The sequence below is a fragment of the Mustelus asterias genome, chromosome 9 (genome assembly GCF_964213995.1).
Source record: "Mustelus asterias chromosome 9, sMusAst1.hap1.1, whole genome shotgun sequence".
NCBI classification, from domain to species: domain Eukaryota; kingdom Metazoa; phylum Chordata; class Chondrichthyes; order Carcharhiniformes; family Triakidae; genus Mustelus; species Mustelus asterias.
In genome coordinates this window covers 79,757,959-79,776,348 of record NC_135809.1, presented here as the reverse complement: position 1 = coordinate 79,776,348, position 18,390 = coordinate 79,757,959, and the positions used below count along the sequence as shown (strand labels likewise).

Below are 18,390 nucleotides of genomic sequence, written 5' to 3'. Positions count from 1 at the left end.
CACTGTACACAATCCCACACCCTCTCCATCACTGTACACAATCCCACACCCTCTCCATCACTGTACACAATCCCACACCCTGTTCATCTCTGTACACAAACCCACAGCATCTCCATCCCTGTCCACAATCCCACACCCTCTCCATCACTGTACACAATCCCACACCCTCTCCATCACTGTACACAATCCCACACCCTCTCCGTCACTGTACACAATCCCACACCCTCTCCATCACTGTACACAATCCCACACCCTGTGCAGCACTGTACACAATCCCACACCCTCTCCATCACTGTACACAATCCCACACCCTCTCCATTCCTGTGCACAATCCCACACCCTCTCCATCACTGTACACAATCCCACACCCTCTCCATCACTGTACACAATCCCACACCCTCTCCATCACTGTACACAATCCCACACCCTGTGCAGCACTGTACACAATCCCACACCCTCTCCGTCACTGTACACAATCCCGCACCCTCTCCATCACTGTACACAATCCCACACCCTGTGCAGCACTGTACACAATCCCACACCCTGTGCAGCACTGTACACAATCCCACACCCTCTCCATCACTGTACACAATCCCACACCCTCTCCATCACTGTACACAATCCCACACCCTCTCCATCACTGTACACAATCCCACACCCTCTCCATCACTGTACACAATCCCACACCCTGTGCAGCACTGTACACAATCCCACACCCTCTCCATCACTGTACACAATCCCACACCTTGTGCATCACTGTACACAATCCCACACCCTTGCCATCACTGAATACAATCCCACACCCTGTGCATCATTGTACACAATCCCACACCCTCTCCATCACTGTACACAAACCCACAACCTCTCCATCACTGTACACAAACCCACAACCTCTCCATCACTGTACACAAACCCACACCCTCTCCATCACTGTACACAATCCCACACCCTCTCCATCACTGTACACAAACCCACAACCTCTCCATCACTGTACACAAACCCACAACCTCTCCATCACTGTACACAATCCCACACCCTCTCCATTCCTGTGCACAATCCCACACCCTCTCCACCCCTGTACACAATCCCACACCCTATACATCACTGTACACAATCCCATACTCTCTACATCACTGTACACAATCCCATACTCTCTACATCATAGTACACCAACTCACACCCTGTAAACCATTGCACACAAACCGAGTTCCTCTGCAGCACTCTTGGGGGCAGTGGTGATGTCATACTAGTGTCACTGGACTTGTAATCCAGAGACCCAGGCTAATGTTTTGGGGCATGTGTTAAAATCCCACCATGGCAGCTGGTGGAATTTAAATTCAATTAATAAATCTGAAATTGACACCTTTTTTAGGATATGATAATTATGGAAACATAATTATTGTAAAAGCCCATCTGGTTCACTAATGTCTTTTAGGGAAGTAAATCTTCTGTGCTTCCCTGGAAATGTGAGTGACTCTTAACTGCCCTCTGAAATGGCCTAGCAAGCAACAAATTTTACACCTTAAAAAAATATATTGCTTCTCTCTTCTCAGGACCAAAGTGCATAACTTTACACTTTGTACATTATACTCCATCTGTCACCTGGTTGCTCACTCACTTAACCTCTTTATATTGCTTTGCAGCTGCTCTGTGTCCTCCCCTCAACTTACCTTTCCACTTAGTTTGGTTTCATCAGCAAACCTAGATACATTATTCTCTGTCTCTTCATCCAAGTCATTAATATAGATTGTAAAAAGCTGAAGCCTCATCACGGATCCTTACAGCAGTCCACTATTAACTGCCTGCCAACTTGAAAAAGTCCTATTAATGCTGACTGTCTGTTTTTCAATCCTCTACCCATGCTAGAATACTACAACCTATTCTATGCACCCTTATCTTGCCTGTTAACTTTTGTGTGACATCTTATCAAATGCCTTTTTGGAAATCTGTGTATATCACATCTATGGTGCCCCTTTATCTACCCTACTCGGTATATCCTCAAGAAAACACTAATAAATTTGTCAAACAGGATTTCCTTTTCATAAAGCCATGCTGACTTGTTGTCCATACTATGCTTTTCAACATGTATTATTAACACTTGCTTAATGATTTCCTTTAATGTCTGAAAAATGGGTCAGGGCACCTGGGAGGGGTATTTATTGGAGAGAATTCCAAAAGGGCATTTATTGGAGGGAGTTCTTGGGAGGAGTATTTATTGGAGAGGATGACACTTTAAAGGAGAAACATAGAAAATAGGAGCAGGAGTAGTCCAATCGGCCCTCCAAGCCTGCTCCACCATTCAATATAATCGTGTCTGATTCTCTATCTCAAAAACATACTCCAGCACTTTCCCCATACCCAATGACACCTTTAGAGTCTAGAAATCTATCTGTATGGCATGGCAGGGAGTGTTGGCCTGTGGATTCACACCAACTGTTCCACCATACCCACTGAGGCCCTTGTCTCACTCCTGTGGTTGTGGAGAATTATCAAGGCTGGGACTTGGTCACGCAGGATGGAAGGACGAGCCACCATGAACCATTCAAGCAGCTCATGAAGTTAGTCTCCACAGCAACAGGGCCTACCCTCTCGGCATGCGCCCTCCATGGCAGAGAGAATCCCAATGCAGGTGCAGGTGAGGAAAGATAAATAGGAACCGTTATCCTAAAAACATATGGTGCGCTTTACAGTAAATGTTCAAACCTTCTTCAAGTGGTTCATTTGCTTCTTTTACCAGGGAGCCCATGAGCCTAAAGGCCCAAGTGAGGAATACATCCAACTGGAACGACTGGTGCAGTTAGTTGTCTCCCCCTATCTGGGCACTTATGAACTGTTCTCCAGGAACAAGAACATTGCAGATCATGTCCACATACTTGGTAGGTCAATGCCATTTGCTATTTGTAGTCAAAGGGGAGCTGAGGGATAGAGGAGAGTGATGAGAAAGGCAAAATGCAGCCACATTCTCAGTGATGTTTGTCAGCCTGGACAGCTCTGAATAATAATCTCCTCACGCTCAGTTCCTTCATATGCATTATAGTTTTGAAGGGATTTCTTATAAAACTGTGGGTGGAGAGTCTTGAGGAAGACATTTTTCAAGTGCAACGTGTACATCAAGCTGATCTGTTGCCCTATCTAACATTTATTGCGCATATTGATTGGTGGTGATAGTAACTCTGTGCGAAACTGGGATAGTGACCTGACAGCCTGTTGCCTGGGAGAGTGATAAAATGGGCTGTCAACTCACTGTCACCCATCTTATACCAGGGTACAAAATCCAAATGACCTCCATTGCTGTAGCAAGTTAACCTATGAAGCGAATGGGGGTCGCCTTAAACAACAAGTATAAAATGTGAACTGTGGGCGTGTCTGATCGCATTTTGAAATGTGAGTAAATGAAGCACCAGTAATTCATATTAAATTAATGTGGCAGGGTTTATTGAATAAATTGTATGAAGATACCTTTAACCAGAATGCAAGTGTTTTGAAACTCATCAAATTCAAAGAGTTAATCATATTCATTCTGAGTCACTTTGGCTATGGCGTCATCAGGAGGATTCCACTCTGGATCAGATGTGGTGCTTTCAGTTTCAGAGTCATCCCTCTACAATAAATCATCTGTGAAGTTATTGAGACAGAAACATTTATTCATTCAGTCAGATAAATTTAAAAATAAAACTGCAAGAACTGTTGGACATGGATCTTTCCTAGAAGACTCCCTCTGCTGGTACAGTGTATCGTAGCCTCAAGTTGACAAAATAGACAATGCACATCCTTCCGCATTTTAGTAGATGAGAGACATGGCGGGTAGGATATTCTGGCCGTTCCCGCCAGCAGGATGTTCCAGTCCTGCAGATGGTGACCTCCACCTTGGGTTCCCCAGCGACAGTGGGTGAAAGCAGCGAAGGGACTGGAAGATCTCTTAAGCAGCCAATGATGGGCCACCTCCATTTCCATGGGGGGATGGAAAATCCCACCCAACCTGTTTCAATCCTTTGCTTCCAAAAGTATAAACAATAAACTTAAGCATAATTTGAATGTTTAATTTATTACATGTTCTAACAGTTAACTTAATACACTCAGTCATATGCAATGAGATGAAAGATCTGTTGACCAACTGAAAATAGTTAGTTTTGGAATATAGTCACCTACGTAAGTTGGATATTTTCTCTCACAAGTAGGATATCAAACATCTGACGTTGTTTCATTTAGCTCATATTCTTCATCTAAAATCTCAATGTCAGAATTAGATTCAATGCTTACGAGTAGTGTTTTCAGTGCTTTGAAGATTGTGATGCACTTAGCAGTTGGCCACAGCAAATGGCAGGGAGTCATAAGGGGTTGTTTGCTTTCTAACATGACAATCACATTTCAATAGCACTTTATCTTCCGGCTTTATCAGTTTGACTCTAAATTTCATGTTTCGCTCTGCATTTACTTTCATTTGATCCTTCTATTCTCAGCCGTGTTTGCGGATATGTTGATCATTAGCTCCCTGGAGCAGCTCAGGAAGACATGTGCATGTGTGATGTGTAGAAATGAGTAAAGTAGAGGCTTTCCCGTAGTCAAGTGAGGAGTTGTTCTGCAATTGTGAGGAATATCACTTGCTTCCTGATTAGCTCTCAGCCATAGCTGTACATGTCACTTTTTCAAGGTGCACATAAATCTCCTGACTTCTCCGTTAGCCCTTGGCCAGTGGGGTGTGATCTTTCAATGTGCGAAACCTCATTAGTTTGTAAATTTACTGAACGTATTGCTGTTGAAAGTCCATTCTCACTTCTCCGCATTTGAGGGAATCCAAACAAAGTAGAAATCTGGTAACGCTTTGAGAAAACTGCTTTTGTTGAAGTTTATGTAACAACTTCCATAACTGGGAATCTGCTCTGGTCATCAAGTGTTTGCCAGTGGAAAAATCTGCAAAAATCAACACAAACTTCAATTTTTGAATGCCTGTGTGTTTATTTGGACAGGATTAAGGGTTTCTTCAAAAGGAATGTTGCATATGTGATTTTTTTTTAAATTCATGAATGTTTCATGCACTTAGCAGTGTCATTTTGCGGTTCATTGGTTCTGCACCCAGTGTATACTGTAAGGGTGCTTTAGAGGTTCAGCAGATGTATAGACATTAAGTCAAACCATTGGATTGAAAAAATGCTTAAATCATCAAACACCATTATCTTATGACTGTTGAAATTGGCAAGAGCTTTTAAACATATGTGTTAAAAGGTTCTTGACTCCACAGCAGTCTTCCCCAAATAGAAAACCGAACATCACTTTAAGTGGTGCTGGATTGATGGAAGTAGGGGGTAGTGGGAATCGAAAGGGAAATTTAAAAATGCAGCCCTACACACCTCGCATTTCATCCTCTCCCTGCTCACCACTGGGAGATGAAAATTCAGCCCAAGCTGGTTCAATGTCTGACAATTTAGATATTTTGCTGCTGCCAAGTTCTACTTATTTAAATATTCATTATTGAAATGCGGGTGTTGTTGGCAAGGTTAGTATTTATTAGCATTCCCTAGTTGCCTTTGAGAAGGTGATGCTGGATTTTTTTCTGAATTGCTGCAGTTTGTTGCTCCGAAAGTGCCATTAGATTGGGAATTCCAGAATTGGAACCCACGGATGAAGGAATTGTGATTTATTGCCAGCGTTCCAGGATTTTAACCACACAGTTCCCTATTAGTGAGACAAACAGCTACAAAATTCTTACACAGCAAATGCAGGCTCCTTGGGAATGATGCATATTGTATGCAGAATTCATGCTATTTACAGAGCATGATTTCTATTTTAACTAGAATATTGCGGACTGCCCTTTAATATTTAAAGACCTCAGGAATGCCACCTCTTTATGTTCCGGGGCCTGCCTTGGAAGTTCTTCAATCAGTAAGCTCAAGCTCCACATCCAATAAAATCATCCCAGAGAAGGCCTTCAGGATGAAGTCTCAGTCATTAGAGTCATAGAGGTTTACAGCATGGAAACAGGCCCTTCGGCCCAACTTGTCCATGCCGCCCTTTTTTTTAAAACCCCCAAGCTAATCCCAATTGCCTGCATTTGGCCCATAACCCTCTACACCGATCGTACCCATGTAACTATCTAAATGCTTTTTAAAAGATAAAATTGTACCCGCCTCTACTACTACGTCTGGCAGCTTGTTCCAGACACTCACCACCCTCTGTGTGAAAAAATTGTCCCTCTGGACACTATTGTATCTCTCCCCTCTCACCTTAAACCTATGCCCTCTAGTTTTAGACTCCCCTACCTTTGGGAAAAGATATTGACTGTCTACCTTGTCTATGCCCCTCATTATTTTATAGACCTCTATAAGGTCACCCCTCAGCCCCCTACGCTCCAGAGAAAAAAGTCCCAGTCTATTCAGCCTCTCCTTATAACTCAATCCATCAAGTCCCGGTAGCATCCTAGTAAATCTTTTCTGCACTCTTTCTAGTTTAATAAAATCCTTTCTATAATAGAGTGACCAGAATTGCACACAGTATTCCAAGTGTGGCCGTACCAATATCTTGTACAACTTCAACAAGGCGTCCCAACTCCTGTATTCAATGTTCTGACCGATGAAACCAAGCATGCTGGATGTTTTCTTCACCACTCTTTCCACCTGTGACTCCACTTTCAAGAAGCTATGAACATGTACCCCTAGATCTCTTTGTTCTGTAACTCTCTCCAACGCCCTACCATTAACTGAGTAAGTCCTGCCCTGGTTCAATCTACCAAAATGCATCACCTCGCATTTGTCTAAATTAAACTCCATCTGCCATTCGTCAGCCCACTGGCCCAATTGATCAAGATCCGTTGCAATTGGAGATAACTTTCTTCACTGTCCACTATGCCACCAATCTTGGTGTCATCTGCAAACTTACTAACCATACCCCCTATATTCTCATCCAAATCATTACTATAAATGACAAATAACGGTGGGCCCAGCACTGATCCCTGAGGCTGATCACAGGCCTCCAGTTTGAAAACCACCCTCTGGCTTCTGTCAAGAAGCCAATTTTGTATCCATTTAGATACCTCACCCTGGATCCCGTGAGATTTAACTTAATGCAACAACTTACCATGCGGTACCTTGTCAAAGGCCTTGTTAAAGTCCATGTAGACAACATCAACTGCACTGCCCTCATCTACCTTCTTGGTTACCCCTTCAAAAAACTCGATTAAATTTGTGAGACATGATTTTCCACTCACAAAGCCATGCTGACTGTTCCTAACCAGTCCTTGCATCTCTAAATGCCTGTAAATCCTGTCTCTCAAAATACCTTCCAACAACTTACCCACCACAGATGTGAGGCTCACTGGCCTGTAGTTCCCAGGCTTTTCCCTGCAGCCCTTTTTAAACAAAGGCACAACATTTGCCACTCTCCAATCTTCAGGCACCTCACCCGTGACTATCGATGATTCAAATATCTCAGCTAGGGGTCCCGCAATTTCCTCCCTAGCCTCCCATAACGTCCTGGGATATACCTCATCAGGTCCCGGGGATTTATCTACCTTGATGCGCTTTAAGGCTTCCAGCACCTCCTTCTCTGTAATATGTACACTCCTCAAGACATCACTATTTATTTCCCCAAGTTCCCTAACATCCATGCTTTTCTCAACAGTAAATACTGATTATCTTGAGTCCGTCAGTACTGGTTAATTAGTGATTCACTATGCAGCAGTTCTCAGAGGGATGAACAGTCAGAGTGGAAGCAGTCAGCCCAAAGCCGGGCTCGAGGGTCAGAAGCAGAGGAAAGATGGAAATCCACAACACTTCAGTCAGGCTCAGTAAGGAGACAAGAGATAGGCCACGGTGTTCATAACCTCTCCTCCCTCTTTATAAAACATCACCTGCCCTCTCCAGCTTCTTCCAATTTTATTTTCAGCTTTGTGGCTCATCCTCCCACTTCAGCCCCAATTTTAAACCCTTGCACCCCCAAAGGGAAGGGTATTACGGGGGCTAAGGGGTTTAAAGTTGAGGTTAAAGTGGTGCCCTCTCAGTCCGTGTTCAATTTGAATCACTCACCATTTATTTACTGGTGAAATTCAGGCAGACGTGGGCTTTATTGAGGAGCCATTTTGCGATGTGTTCAGTGTGAGCAGCCCCTGACTCCAACAGTAAGCAGCATTCCCAGAAAATGATCAAACAGGGAAGTAAATTTTTTTTTCTTCATTCATGGGACATGGTCGTCGCTGGCTGGCCAGCATTTATTGCCCATCCCTAGTTGCCCAAGGGCAGTTGAGAGTCACCCACATTGCTGTGGCTCTGCAGTCACATGTAGGCCAGACCAGGTAAGGACGGCAGATTTCCTTCCCTAAAGGACATTAGTGAACCAGATGGGTTTTTCTGACAATCGACAATGGTTTCATGGTCATCAGTAGATTCTTAATTCCAGATATTTTTTATTGAATTCAAATTCCACCATCTGTCGTGGTGGGATTCGAACCTGGATACCAAGAACATTAGCTGAGTTTCTGGATTAATTGTCTAGCAATAATACCACTGGGCCATTGCCTCACCAAGCTTATCCTCAAGGTTTTCTTGTGGTCCAGCAAGAGTAGATGCAATCCACTGGGAATCGTGAGGAAACCAAAGACATTCCCGGCCCCAGGGCTTCCAACCTTCAACAATCGCCCCCTAGGACCACCCCCCTACACTGACTAACCTTTGCCAGGTTCCCATTTCACTCCAGCCTGCCAGCGCCACACCATTGACATCGGGTCCAGCCAGGAGTTGAAAAAGCCAGGATCCATACCAGCCCCAGGGAATATTGAGGATATCATTCAGGAAGTCAGTTAGGAACAGTAAAAGCTTGGGAGCAATAGATCTGCTACCCTGCTGGCAGAAATGATTTGGAGGGGAAACCTGAAAGGCAAAAATGGCCCCCAGACCCAGTCTTTTTTAAATTCATCCGTGTGACATGGGCATCCCTAGTTGCCCTTGGAGGGCAGTTAAGAGTCAACCACATTTGATTTGATTTGATTTGATTAATTCACATTGCTGTGGCTCTGGAGTCACATGTAGGCCAGACCAGGTAAGGACAGTAGATTTCCTTCCCTAAAGGATATTAGTGAACCAGATGGGTTTTTCTGACAATCGACAATGGTTTCATGGTCATCAGTAGATTCTTTTTAAGTGCTTAAGTTTATTAATTAGTGTCACAAGTAGGCTTACATTAACACTGCAATGAAGTTACTGTGAAAATCCCCGAGTCGCCACACTCTGGCGCCTGTTCGGGTACACTGAGGGAGAATTTAGCATGGCCAATGCACCTAACTAGCACGTCTCTGGGAGGAAACCGGAGCATCCGGAGGAAACCCATGCAGACACGGGGAGAATGTGCAAACTCCACACAGACAGTGACCCAAGCTGGGAATCGAATGCAGGTCCCTGGCGCTGTGAGGCAGCAGTGCTAACCACTGTGCCACCGTGCCGCCCAACCTTAGGTCCAGATATTTTAATCCAAATTTCACCATCTGCCGTGGCGGGATTCAAATTCGGGTCCCCAGAACATTAGCTGAGTTTCTAAATTAAAAGTCTAGCAATAATATCACCAGTCCGGCACCTCTCCTTATGAAATGTCTCTGAAATGTGCTGCTTCTGATCTGACCCAGGAGCAGTGGTACTTGCTGTTCCAGATCTAGAAGGAGAATGTTCAGGTGAATTTCAGATGAAATAGGTTTCAAGGCCCTAACATTAAACCTGGGAGGGTGAGAGGCTGAGACATTATATTAAAGGAACCTGCTCTCAGGCATCATCAGGTTGCTGCCACGTGGGTCTCGGCCAAGAAAAGGGGAAGTCTGCTTGGAGGCCTGCTTTTGTCTCATTCATTTAGCTTGCACTCACTGCCTCCCCATCACTCCCTCCCTGCCTCATCCACCAAGAAAGCTCTAGTAACCTTTGCCAACACCAAGGGAGCAAACACCCAATAAAACATATCTTTGTTCCACTTTCCTGAACTTGATACTAAGTAAATGAGTATTCCCAAAGGAAACCAACTCCAATAAATTTAAAGAGCGGGGTGGAGATTTGAGTCGTTAAGTGTAGTGATTTATCAAGTATTTTAAAGAGATACGTCGTTATCTGCTAAATAACTGCCGATGCATTTTGTCATGTAATGATCTTATCTCTGTGAGTATTCACATGAATTATATGCAATCTTTGTGAGAAAGGAAACAACAAGTTTTAACTGTTCATGTGCTTCTCAGGAAGTTAGTGTTGTCACGAGACTAGTAATGCAGAGACCCAGGGCAAGATCCGGGGACCTGAGTTCAAATCCTACCATAATAGTGAAGTTTGAATTCAATAAAAAATCTGGAATTAAAAGTCTAAGCATGATAATGAAACCATTGTCATTTGTTGTAAAAACCCATCTGGTTCACTAATGTCCTTTCGGGAAGAAAATCTGCCGTCCTTACCTGGTCTGTCTACATGTGACTCCAGACCAACAGAAATGTGGTTAATTCTCAAATGCCCTCTGAAATTGATGGCAGATAGGAATGGGCTATGCATGCTGCCCAGTCAAAGACGCCCACATCCTGAAAATGAATTTTATTTCATATATGGGATGGACTGTCCAAGTACATGCTCCTTCTCTCCGCTGAAACTATTAAGCAGTGTGATCTCCTTGTGGGAAAGTTACAAGGAATAAGCACCTTTGAATAAATCCCACTTTTCAATCTGTCACCAACATAGTCAATTCCCAGTCTTTCACAGTTTACACTTTGAGTCCAGTTTGACAGCCATCATTTTCATAATCAGAGACATTCTCCATGCGTCATCCAAATCTATCCTTCTGTACTGTTGATCATTGTGTTAAACTAAATCAGCATCAAGTGCCTTTAGCTTCCTAGAGTTACCTCACTGCTCAATGGCTGAGTGAATGAGTTGTGATCGTGTTGAAATGCTTGTTTCCATTAGTTCCTCAAAGACACTGGGGGGACGGGGGGGGGGGATCTTACCATCTTGGCCCGCCAGGAAGATCGGCGAGGCGAGCCAGGAAGATCGGGCAGAGAGGCAAAAAATCAGGTTCATGCCCGATTTCAGCCTCCTGCAATGTTACTGGCCCTGTTTTGATGACGAAATCGGCTTTGTTCCCTTTAATAGTCATGACCTGTGAACAGCGCAGTGGCTGAGTGGTTAGCACTGCTGCCTCACAGCGCCATGGATCCGGGTTTGATTCCCTGCTTGGGTCACTGTCTGTGTGAAGTTTGCACACTCTCCCCGTGTCTGCGTGGGTTTCTTCCGGGTGCTCCGGTTTCCTCCCACAGTCCAAAGATGTGCGGTTTAGATTGATTGGCCATTGTAAATTGACCCTAGTTTTGGGGGGATTAGTAGGGGAAATATGTGGGATTACAGGGAAAGGGTGGGATTGTTGTTGCTGCAGGATGGGTCGAATGGCCTCCTTCTATACTGGAGGGATTCTATGATTATATGACTTAATTTAAATGTAATTAGTGAGTCCCGGACGCTATCACCTCAATACACCCTTAGTCTCCTCTGTCCTAAGGAAAACACCCCCAGCCTGTCCAATCTCTCCTCATGGCTGCAATTTTCAAGCCCTGGCAACATTCCTGTAAATCTCCTCTGCACTCTCTCCAAAGCAATGATGTCCTTCCCGTAATATGGTAATCAGAACAGTACACAGTTATCGACAATCTTTACTGTTCCTCAATCATCCACCCAACGCCCCCCCCTCCTCCTCCCCCAACCACCCATGGTCTTCGGGCTTTTGCAACCCAATCACTACCCACATTGGTTGGTTACCGATACCAAGTACTTAGTCTGTCACTTAAACCAACTGCCATTCCGTCTTTAAATCCATCTCCAGTGCTAACAGTTTGTTTCTTGGCATATTTTCTTAACCATTCTCCCCTTTGTAGAAACAGTGTCACCTTCCTGTAAGAGGTCGTAGAATCTTTAAACCACTGATAGGAAGATGTACCTTGTGCCAACCCCTCATTACATTGTAACGGTTCCCAATCAGCAAGATCGCTTTAATCTTCATGGCCTTGGGATGGCTAAATTGACTTGTATTATATTTTATATGTTAGAATTACAAACTTATATTTCCAGGTATAATCTCTGAGAACAACTCCATAAAGATTAAAGCCAGACAGTGTAACGAGGGATTGACGAAAGCATGCTTAGTAAGCCTGTCTCTTTCACATTGTGGCTGGAATGGTGACAAAGTGCCCATGTCCCTACAAGCACGGCTGCAGGAAACGGAAGTTTTGTATTATTTCAGTTAGAAAGCCAGCATTTTTCTACCATTGCTTTAGTAGTGACGTTCAGTCAATCCTGCAGCACTGAATTCACAGAGAACGCAAATCAGTGCTGGCCTTGATTCTCTCGCCCACAGCCACTGCCCCTGCCCCAGGAATATGGGAAGACATCAAAATTGTTTCTCTTGTTTCATGCCTCCCAATGTTTTATTGCCCAATTCAGCATTCATTGTCAACCACTCCTTTATTCAGTGCAGACTTTTGATTCTTCCTTTACATGGCTTTGTCCTCCAGATTTCCCCTTAACTAGCTGTATTTGCTTTAAACTGCACTGGGAGTCTTTAACCACTTCTTCACCCCTGCGCCCTCCCCCATATTGTCATTTGCTTTGCGTAAGGCAGCAGAGGCGCGAGAGAGGGTGTTTATACAGTAGCACTGGACTCTCAGTGCCGGCACCATCTTGTGCCAGTGCATTAATACAGTAACTTTCTGATATCGCTGCCCTTCCAATTTTGTAATTATAATTAAATAAAATTATAACTCAATCAAATTTAAATGTTTTTCAGTAAACTGTGAGCTGATAGGACTTTCTGTTCCCTTCTTCCATAGTGATAAATGCACATCACTGTTTGCAGTGTCAAGTTGTACTTGCTCCTGGAAGCTTTTAATATCCCCAGCAATTGCTGGATTGTGATAATCAGGATATTAGTTACTTTATGGATCAATAGTCCTAGCATGAAGGCCAATACTTTTCAGATAACAGAGTTTCCCATCCCACCATCTCCGTGGGTCTGGAGTCACGTGTAGGTAAAGGTGGCAGATTTCCTTCCCTCAATGGCATTAGTGAACCATATGGGTTTTTACAACAATCAATGGTAGTTTTATGGTCGCCTTTACCAAGACAAGCTTTTTAATTCCAAACTTTATTAATAAACTGTAAATTCCTCTAGCTGCAGTGGTGGGATTTGAACTCATGTCCCCAAAGTCATCATCCACGTACAAAGAAATTCAGAAACAAAAGGACACAAACAAGCCAGCATAATAAACACAAACAAAATGGCGACAGAGGTTATAATTGAAAATTGTTGAACTCAATGTTGAGTCCAAATGTGTCAGCCAGTGAGTTGGAGGCGAGGTGGGGTTTGTGGTTTTAAGTTGCTCGAAACTGAAACTACAGCAAACAGGATCTCCTGCAAAAAGCAGTGAGTGGAGGACAGTTATATAATAAAATTACATGATTAAAATCAGTCATCCATGTCGTGGAGCAATGCAGTCTCCAGGCCTAGTTGGTGGGTAAATTGCACAATCTCCTGTCCTGCACTTGGGATGTCGATATATTCAGCCCTTTGTAATGCATAAGAAGTTTGAGAAGCTGCAACACTGCTCAAGTTACAGAAACAAAACGTATTGAATGTCAGTTTGCTCATTCTTACAGCTCTGTTGCACTTATAGGAAGGTCAGATAAAGGGACTCCTGAAGTCACGCATCAATAACCTGTTGTCGGTTTGGTAAAGGGAAAAAGGCTCACATTTATAGTGTTTTCCATGACCACTGAAAGTCTCAGTGCTTCACAGTCAATGACGTTACTCACCAATTTTTGAAGTGTAGTCCCTGTTGTAATGTAGAGAAAGTGGCAGCTAATATACATCCAGCAAACTCCCACAACCTGCTAATGACCAGATAAACTGTTTTTTGATTTTGATTTGATTTATTATTGTCACATGTGTTAACATACAGCGAAAAGTATTGTTTCTTGTGTGCTATACAGACAAAACATATTGTTCATAGAGAATGTAATGTTACAGACATAGCTAGGGTGTAGAGGAAGATCAACTTAATGCAAGGCAAGTCCATTCAAACATCTGACAGCAGCAGGGAAGAAGCTGTTCTTGAGTCGGTTGGTACGTGATCTCAGACTTTTGTATCTTTTTCCCGGAGGAAGAAGGCGGAAGAAAGAATGTCCAGGGTGCGTGGGGTCCTTAATTATGCTGGCTGCTTTGCCGAGGCAGCGGGAAGTGTAGACAGAGTCAATGGATGGGAGGCTGGTTTGCGTGATGGATTGGGTTACATTCACGACCTTTTGTAGATCCTTGCGGTCTTGGACAGAGCAGGAGCCATATCAAGCTGTGATACAACTAGAAAGAATGTTTTCTAAGGTGCATCTGTAAAAGTTGGTGAGAGTCATAACTGGCATGCCAAATTTCCTTAGTCTTCTGACAAAGTAGAGGCGTTGGTGGGCTTTCTTAACAATAGTGTCGGCATGAGAGGACCAGGACAGGTTGTTGGTGATCTGGACACCTAAAAACTTGAAGCTCTCGACCCTTTTTACTTCGTCTCCATTGATGTAGACAGGGGCATGTTCTCCTTTACGCTTCCTAAAGTCGATGACAATCTCCTTCGTTTTGTTGACATTGAGGGAGAGATTATTGTTGCCGCACCAGTTCACCAGATTCTCTACCTCATTCCTGTACTCTGTCTTGTCATTGTTTGAGATCCGACCCACTATGGTGGTGTCATCAGCAAACTTGAAAATCGAATTGGAGGGAAATTTGGCCACACAGTCATAGGTGTATAAGGAGTATAGTAGGGGGCTGAGAACACAGCCTTGTGGGGCATCGGTGTTGAGGATGATCGTGGAGAAGGTGTTGTTGCCTGTTTGTGAAGGTGATTGAGAGATAAATATTTAAAAGGATATAAGGGATAATGCCCCTGCTCTTCTGTGGAATAGTGCCATGGGATCTTTTACATGGAGCCTCAGTCCCATCTGAAAGACAGCGGGAGCGATTCTCCCAGTCCAGCACAGCGAGCCTCCATATGTAGGGCGGCACGGTAACATAGTGGTTAGCACTGCTGCTTCGCAGCTCCAGGGACCTGGGTTCGATTCCTGGCTTGGGTCACAGTCTGTGCGGAGTTTGCAGATTCTCCTCGTGTCTGCGTGGGTTTCCTCCGGGTGCTCCGGTTTCCTCCCACAGTCCAAAGATGTGCGGGTTAGGTTGATTGGCCGTGCTAAAATTGCCTCTTAGTGTCCTGAGATGCATAGGTTAGAGGGATTAGTGGGTAAATATGTAGGGATATGGGGGGAGGGCCTGGGTGGGATTGTGGTCGGTGCAGACCCGATGGGCCAAATGGCCTCTTTCTGCACTGTAGGGTTTCTATGATTTCTATGATATGTCTCCCGGCCGAAGATTTCCAAAGTAATCAGCTCAATGCCGGAAATTGGTGCGGAGCTGATTACCATATGGAAATCGCTATTTCCAATTCATTAGCAGGCCCAGTGTTTGAGCCTCTAGATTGCAGTTCAGTAAAGGAGACACAATTTCTGCTTCTTCATAAACTACCATTATTTCTTTGATCCAACTCCACGTATAATTCTCCATCAACACCCAGTGCCACCTGTAGCCCCTTTATATATCAGTGATTTCTATTCAATAATTGACATCAAATTAGGATTTAATTGGAAGGTCTGTTAACCCATTCCTAACACCCAGGACTGAAGTCTCTGGGCCCGCTAGCATGTGTGCCCCTCCTACCCCCCAACTGGGAGTGGTTCACTCCAGCGGGGTTTACAACTGCTCCCCACTAATGGGGAACAGGAGGCCAACCCCGCTGGAGTGAAGAGAGGCCATTGAGGCCCGCCAGGATGTCAGAGGCAAAAGGGGAAGTGTCCCAAGAACCCCGGCCAGCATCTCCCTGCGAGTGCAGCACTGCCTCAGTAATTCACTGAAGTTTCTGCCGGAATCTTTCAGCTCAAGTGCTGAAATGGAGCTTGAAGCTGCGACCTTGTGAAAGAAAGGTGACGGTGTGACCAATTGAGTCAATGACCAAGCTGTTATCTCTACTAACTCTCCCAACCTGGGCATCCAGCTAATAAAATTCTCACAGTTTTGCATTGTTCTGAAAGTGTGTGAATTATTTGTGACGAGCCAGCTACAAGGTTGCCTCTCTATCTCTGAAATGCGGTGTGATTGAGTATTGTACTGAGAGTTGTCTGAAACAGAAAATAATGATGTCAAGCTTTCGCTGGTTCTTTAGTTCAGTTTATCGTCAAAGTGAGATACGAGTTTGTATTCGTCTAAAAGACATGCCCAGTGATTCTTGTTGTTTCGGTATCAGGAAGTGGTTTTAGAAATATTGGTGAGCAATGAAGTATTATATTGCAACCTTTGTCTGCTGTGTTAGCCTTGCTTTAGCTGTGGGAGTAGGCCATTCTGCTCCATGAACCTGCCCCTTCATTCATTTGGATCATGGTTGCTCTGTACCTCAACCATTGTTCCCAAAAGTATTAATTTCTCCCTTTACCCATCAAATATCTATCTCGGCCGTAAAAGCCCCAGTTGTCACATCACTGGGGAGAGAATTCCATACTTCGAATCTTTGTGTGCCAAAGGGGTTTTTGATTGCATTCTTAAATGGCATGGCTCTCATTTTAACATCATGACTCTTGTTCTTAATTCCCCCGCCAGAGGAAATAATTTCTGTGTCTAGCCTACCAAACCCTGTTGAATTTTAAACCCAGTCCATCATCCCTCAATCTTCCATACTCAAGGGAACGGAAGCCAAGGGAATCTAAGGGTAGAATTTGCCATCCCCACCTGCCACCAGTGCTTGTCCGGTCCCGCCAAGAGCTAGTGGACTTCTGGCCACAGAATTTCCCATGGCAGGTCCCACTATGGAAAATCCCATCCACGTCCACCATGTTCTTCCTGAACTGGTGTCCAGAACTGAATACAGTCTAACTGAGGCTTTGTTGGACAGAAGGATAAAAGACCAACATTCCATCAATCTTTGTGGTTACTTTTTGCACCTGTCCACTGGCTCTTAGTGCTATGTATTATAGGATAAAAGCAAAATATTGCAGATGCTGGAAATCTGAAATAAGAGCGGAAAATGCTGGAAGAACTCAGCAGGTCCGGCAGCATCTGTAGAGAGAGAAACGTTTCAAGTCCGTATGACCTTTCTTCAGAACTGCTTCCAATGTAAGGCAGGTATCCAACATCCCTTTCTCCCTTTCATGGGCGGCACGGTAGCACAGTGGTTAGCACTGCTGCTTCACAGCTCCAGGGTCCCGGGTGCGATTCCTGGCTCGGGTCACTGTCTGTGTGGAGTTTGCACATTCTCCTCGTGTCTGCGTGGGTTTCCTCCGGGTGCTCCGGTTTCCTCCCACAGTCCAAAGATGTGCGGGTTAGGTTGATTGGCCAGGTTAAAATTGCCCCTGAGATGCATAGGTTAGAGGGATTAGCGGGTAAATATGTGGGGGTAGGGCCTGGGTGGGATTGTGGTCGGTGCAGACTCAATGGGCCGAATGGCCTCCTTCTGCACTGTAGGGTTTCTATGATTGATTCTCCCACGTGACATACAGCCAGAACTAAATTTCAATACAAGTATAGACAAGAGGAAAATTGAATTTATTTCAAAAACCAAAGCAACACCAATCAGTCACGTGACATTTGGAATAAAGCCTCCGCTATAATTCAAGCATCTGTTTAACGCTCCTTGTTTCCAGTGTTGCTGAAAAAAAGAGATGTTGCCAAATCCTTTTGTCATCAGGACAGATTCAAGAATGCCAAATTTCAAAGGGAGCAACAATTTATACTGCATGAGAAAAGGGTACTGATTGGTTAGCAAGTCGGTTCTGATTGGTCAAGGTGTTGTCATTGGGAATGCACTAGACAACTATTGTTCTTGCACTTTTGTTTCATGCAGCGCAATGCCTGGACGTATTCCTTTTGCCTGCAGAGGACAAGTCCCTGTATATGAATAAAGCTAGCAAGCGTGAATGAATTACATTGTAAACTTGTTTGATAATCTCAAACTGGTTGTTAGTGTAATTCTCAGCACACTTGGGATTGTTCATCAAGTGTTGTCCAATCATTGGGATGTACGATCTACATAGCTGGCATTGCACTAGCACTGAAATACATAAAATACATACCTTATTTTTTGTGATCTCTATGAGAGGAGAAACAATGAATGGTTTCAAGCAATGCATTTTAAGAAAAGATACCAGAAGAAAGTGACAATCTGGGGATAATTTTGACACCTCCTCTCCCAAATCGAAAGTCAATTGTGACAGGAATTTGCCAACAATTCTCTGTGAAATCTATCAACGAAATAAGGCAAAATCATTTGAGGAATGTATGAAATTAACGGGTAGGATGAGACCAGTCAGCCCA

At 44.1% G+C, this 18,390-nt stretch overlaps 1 protein-coding gene across 1 annotated transcript in view; it reads left to right on the top strand.

Moving 5' to 3' along the window:
* Positions 1 to 18,390, top strand: part of LOC144498772 (proline-rich protein 5-like) — a 114,225-nt gene that overhangs the window by 82,361 nt on the left and 13,474 nt on the right. The window contains exon 8 of the mRNA XM_078220417.1: positions 2,738 to 2,876. Within this exon, the coding sequence (XP_078076543.1) occupies positions 2,738 to 2,876 (139 nt within the window). The remainder of the gene's footprint in view (positions 1 to 2,737; positions 2,877 to 18,390) is intronic.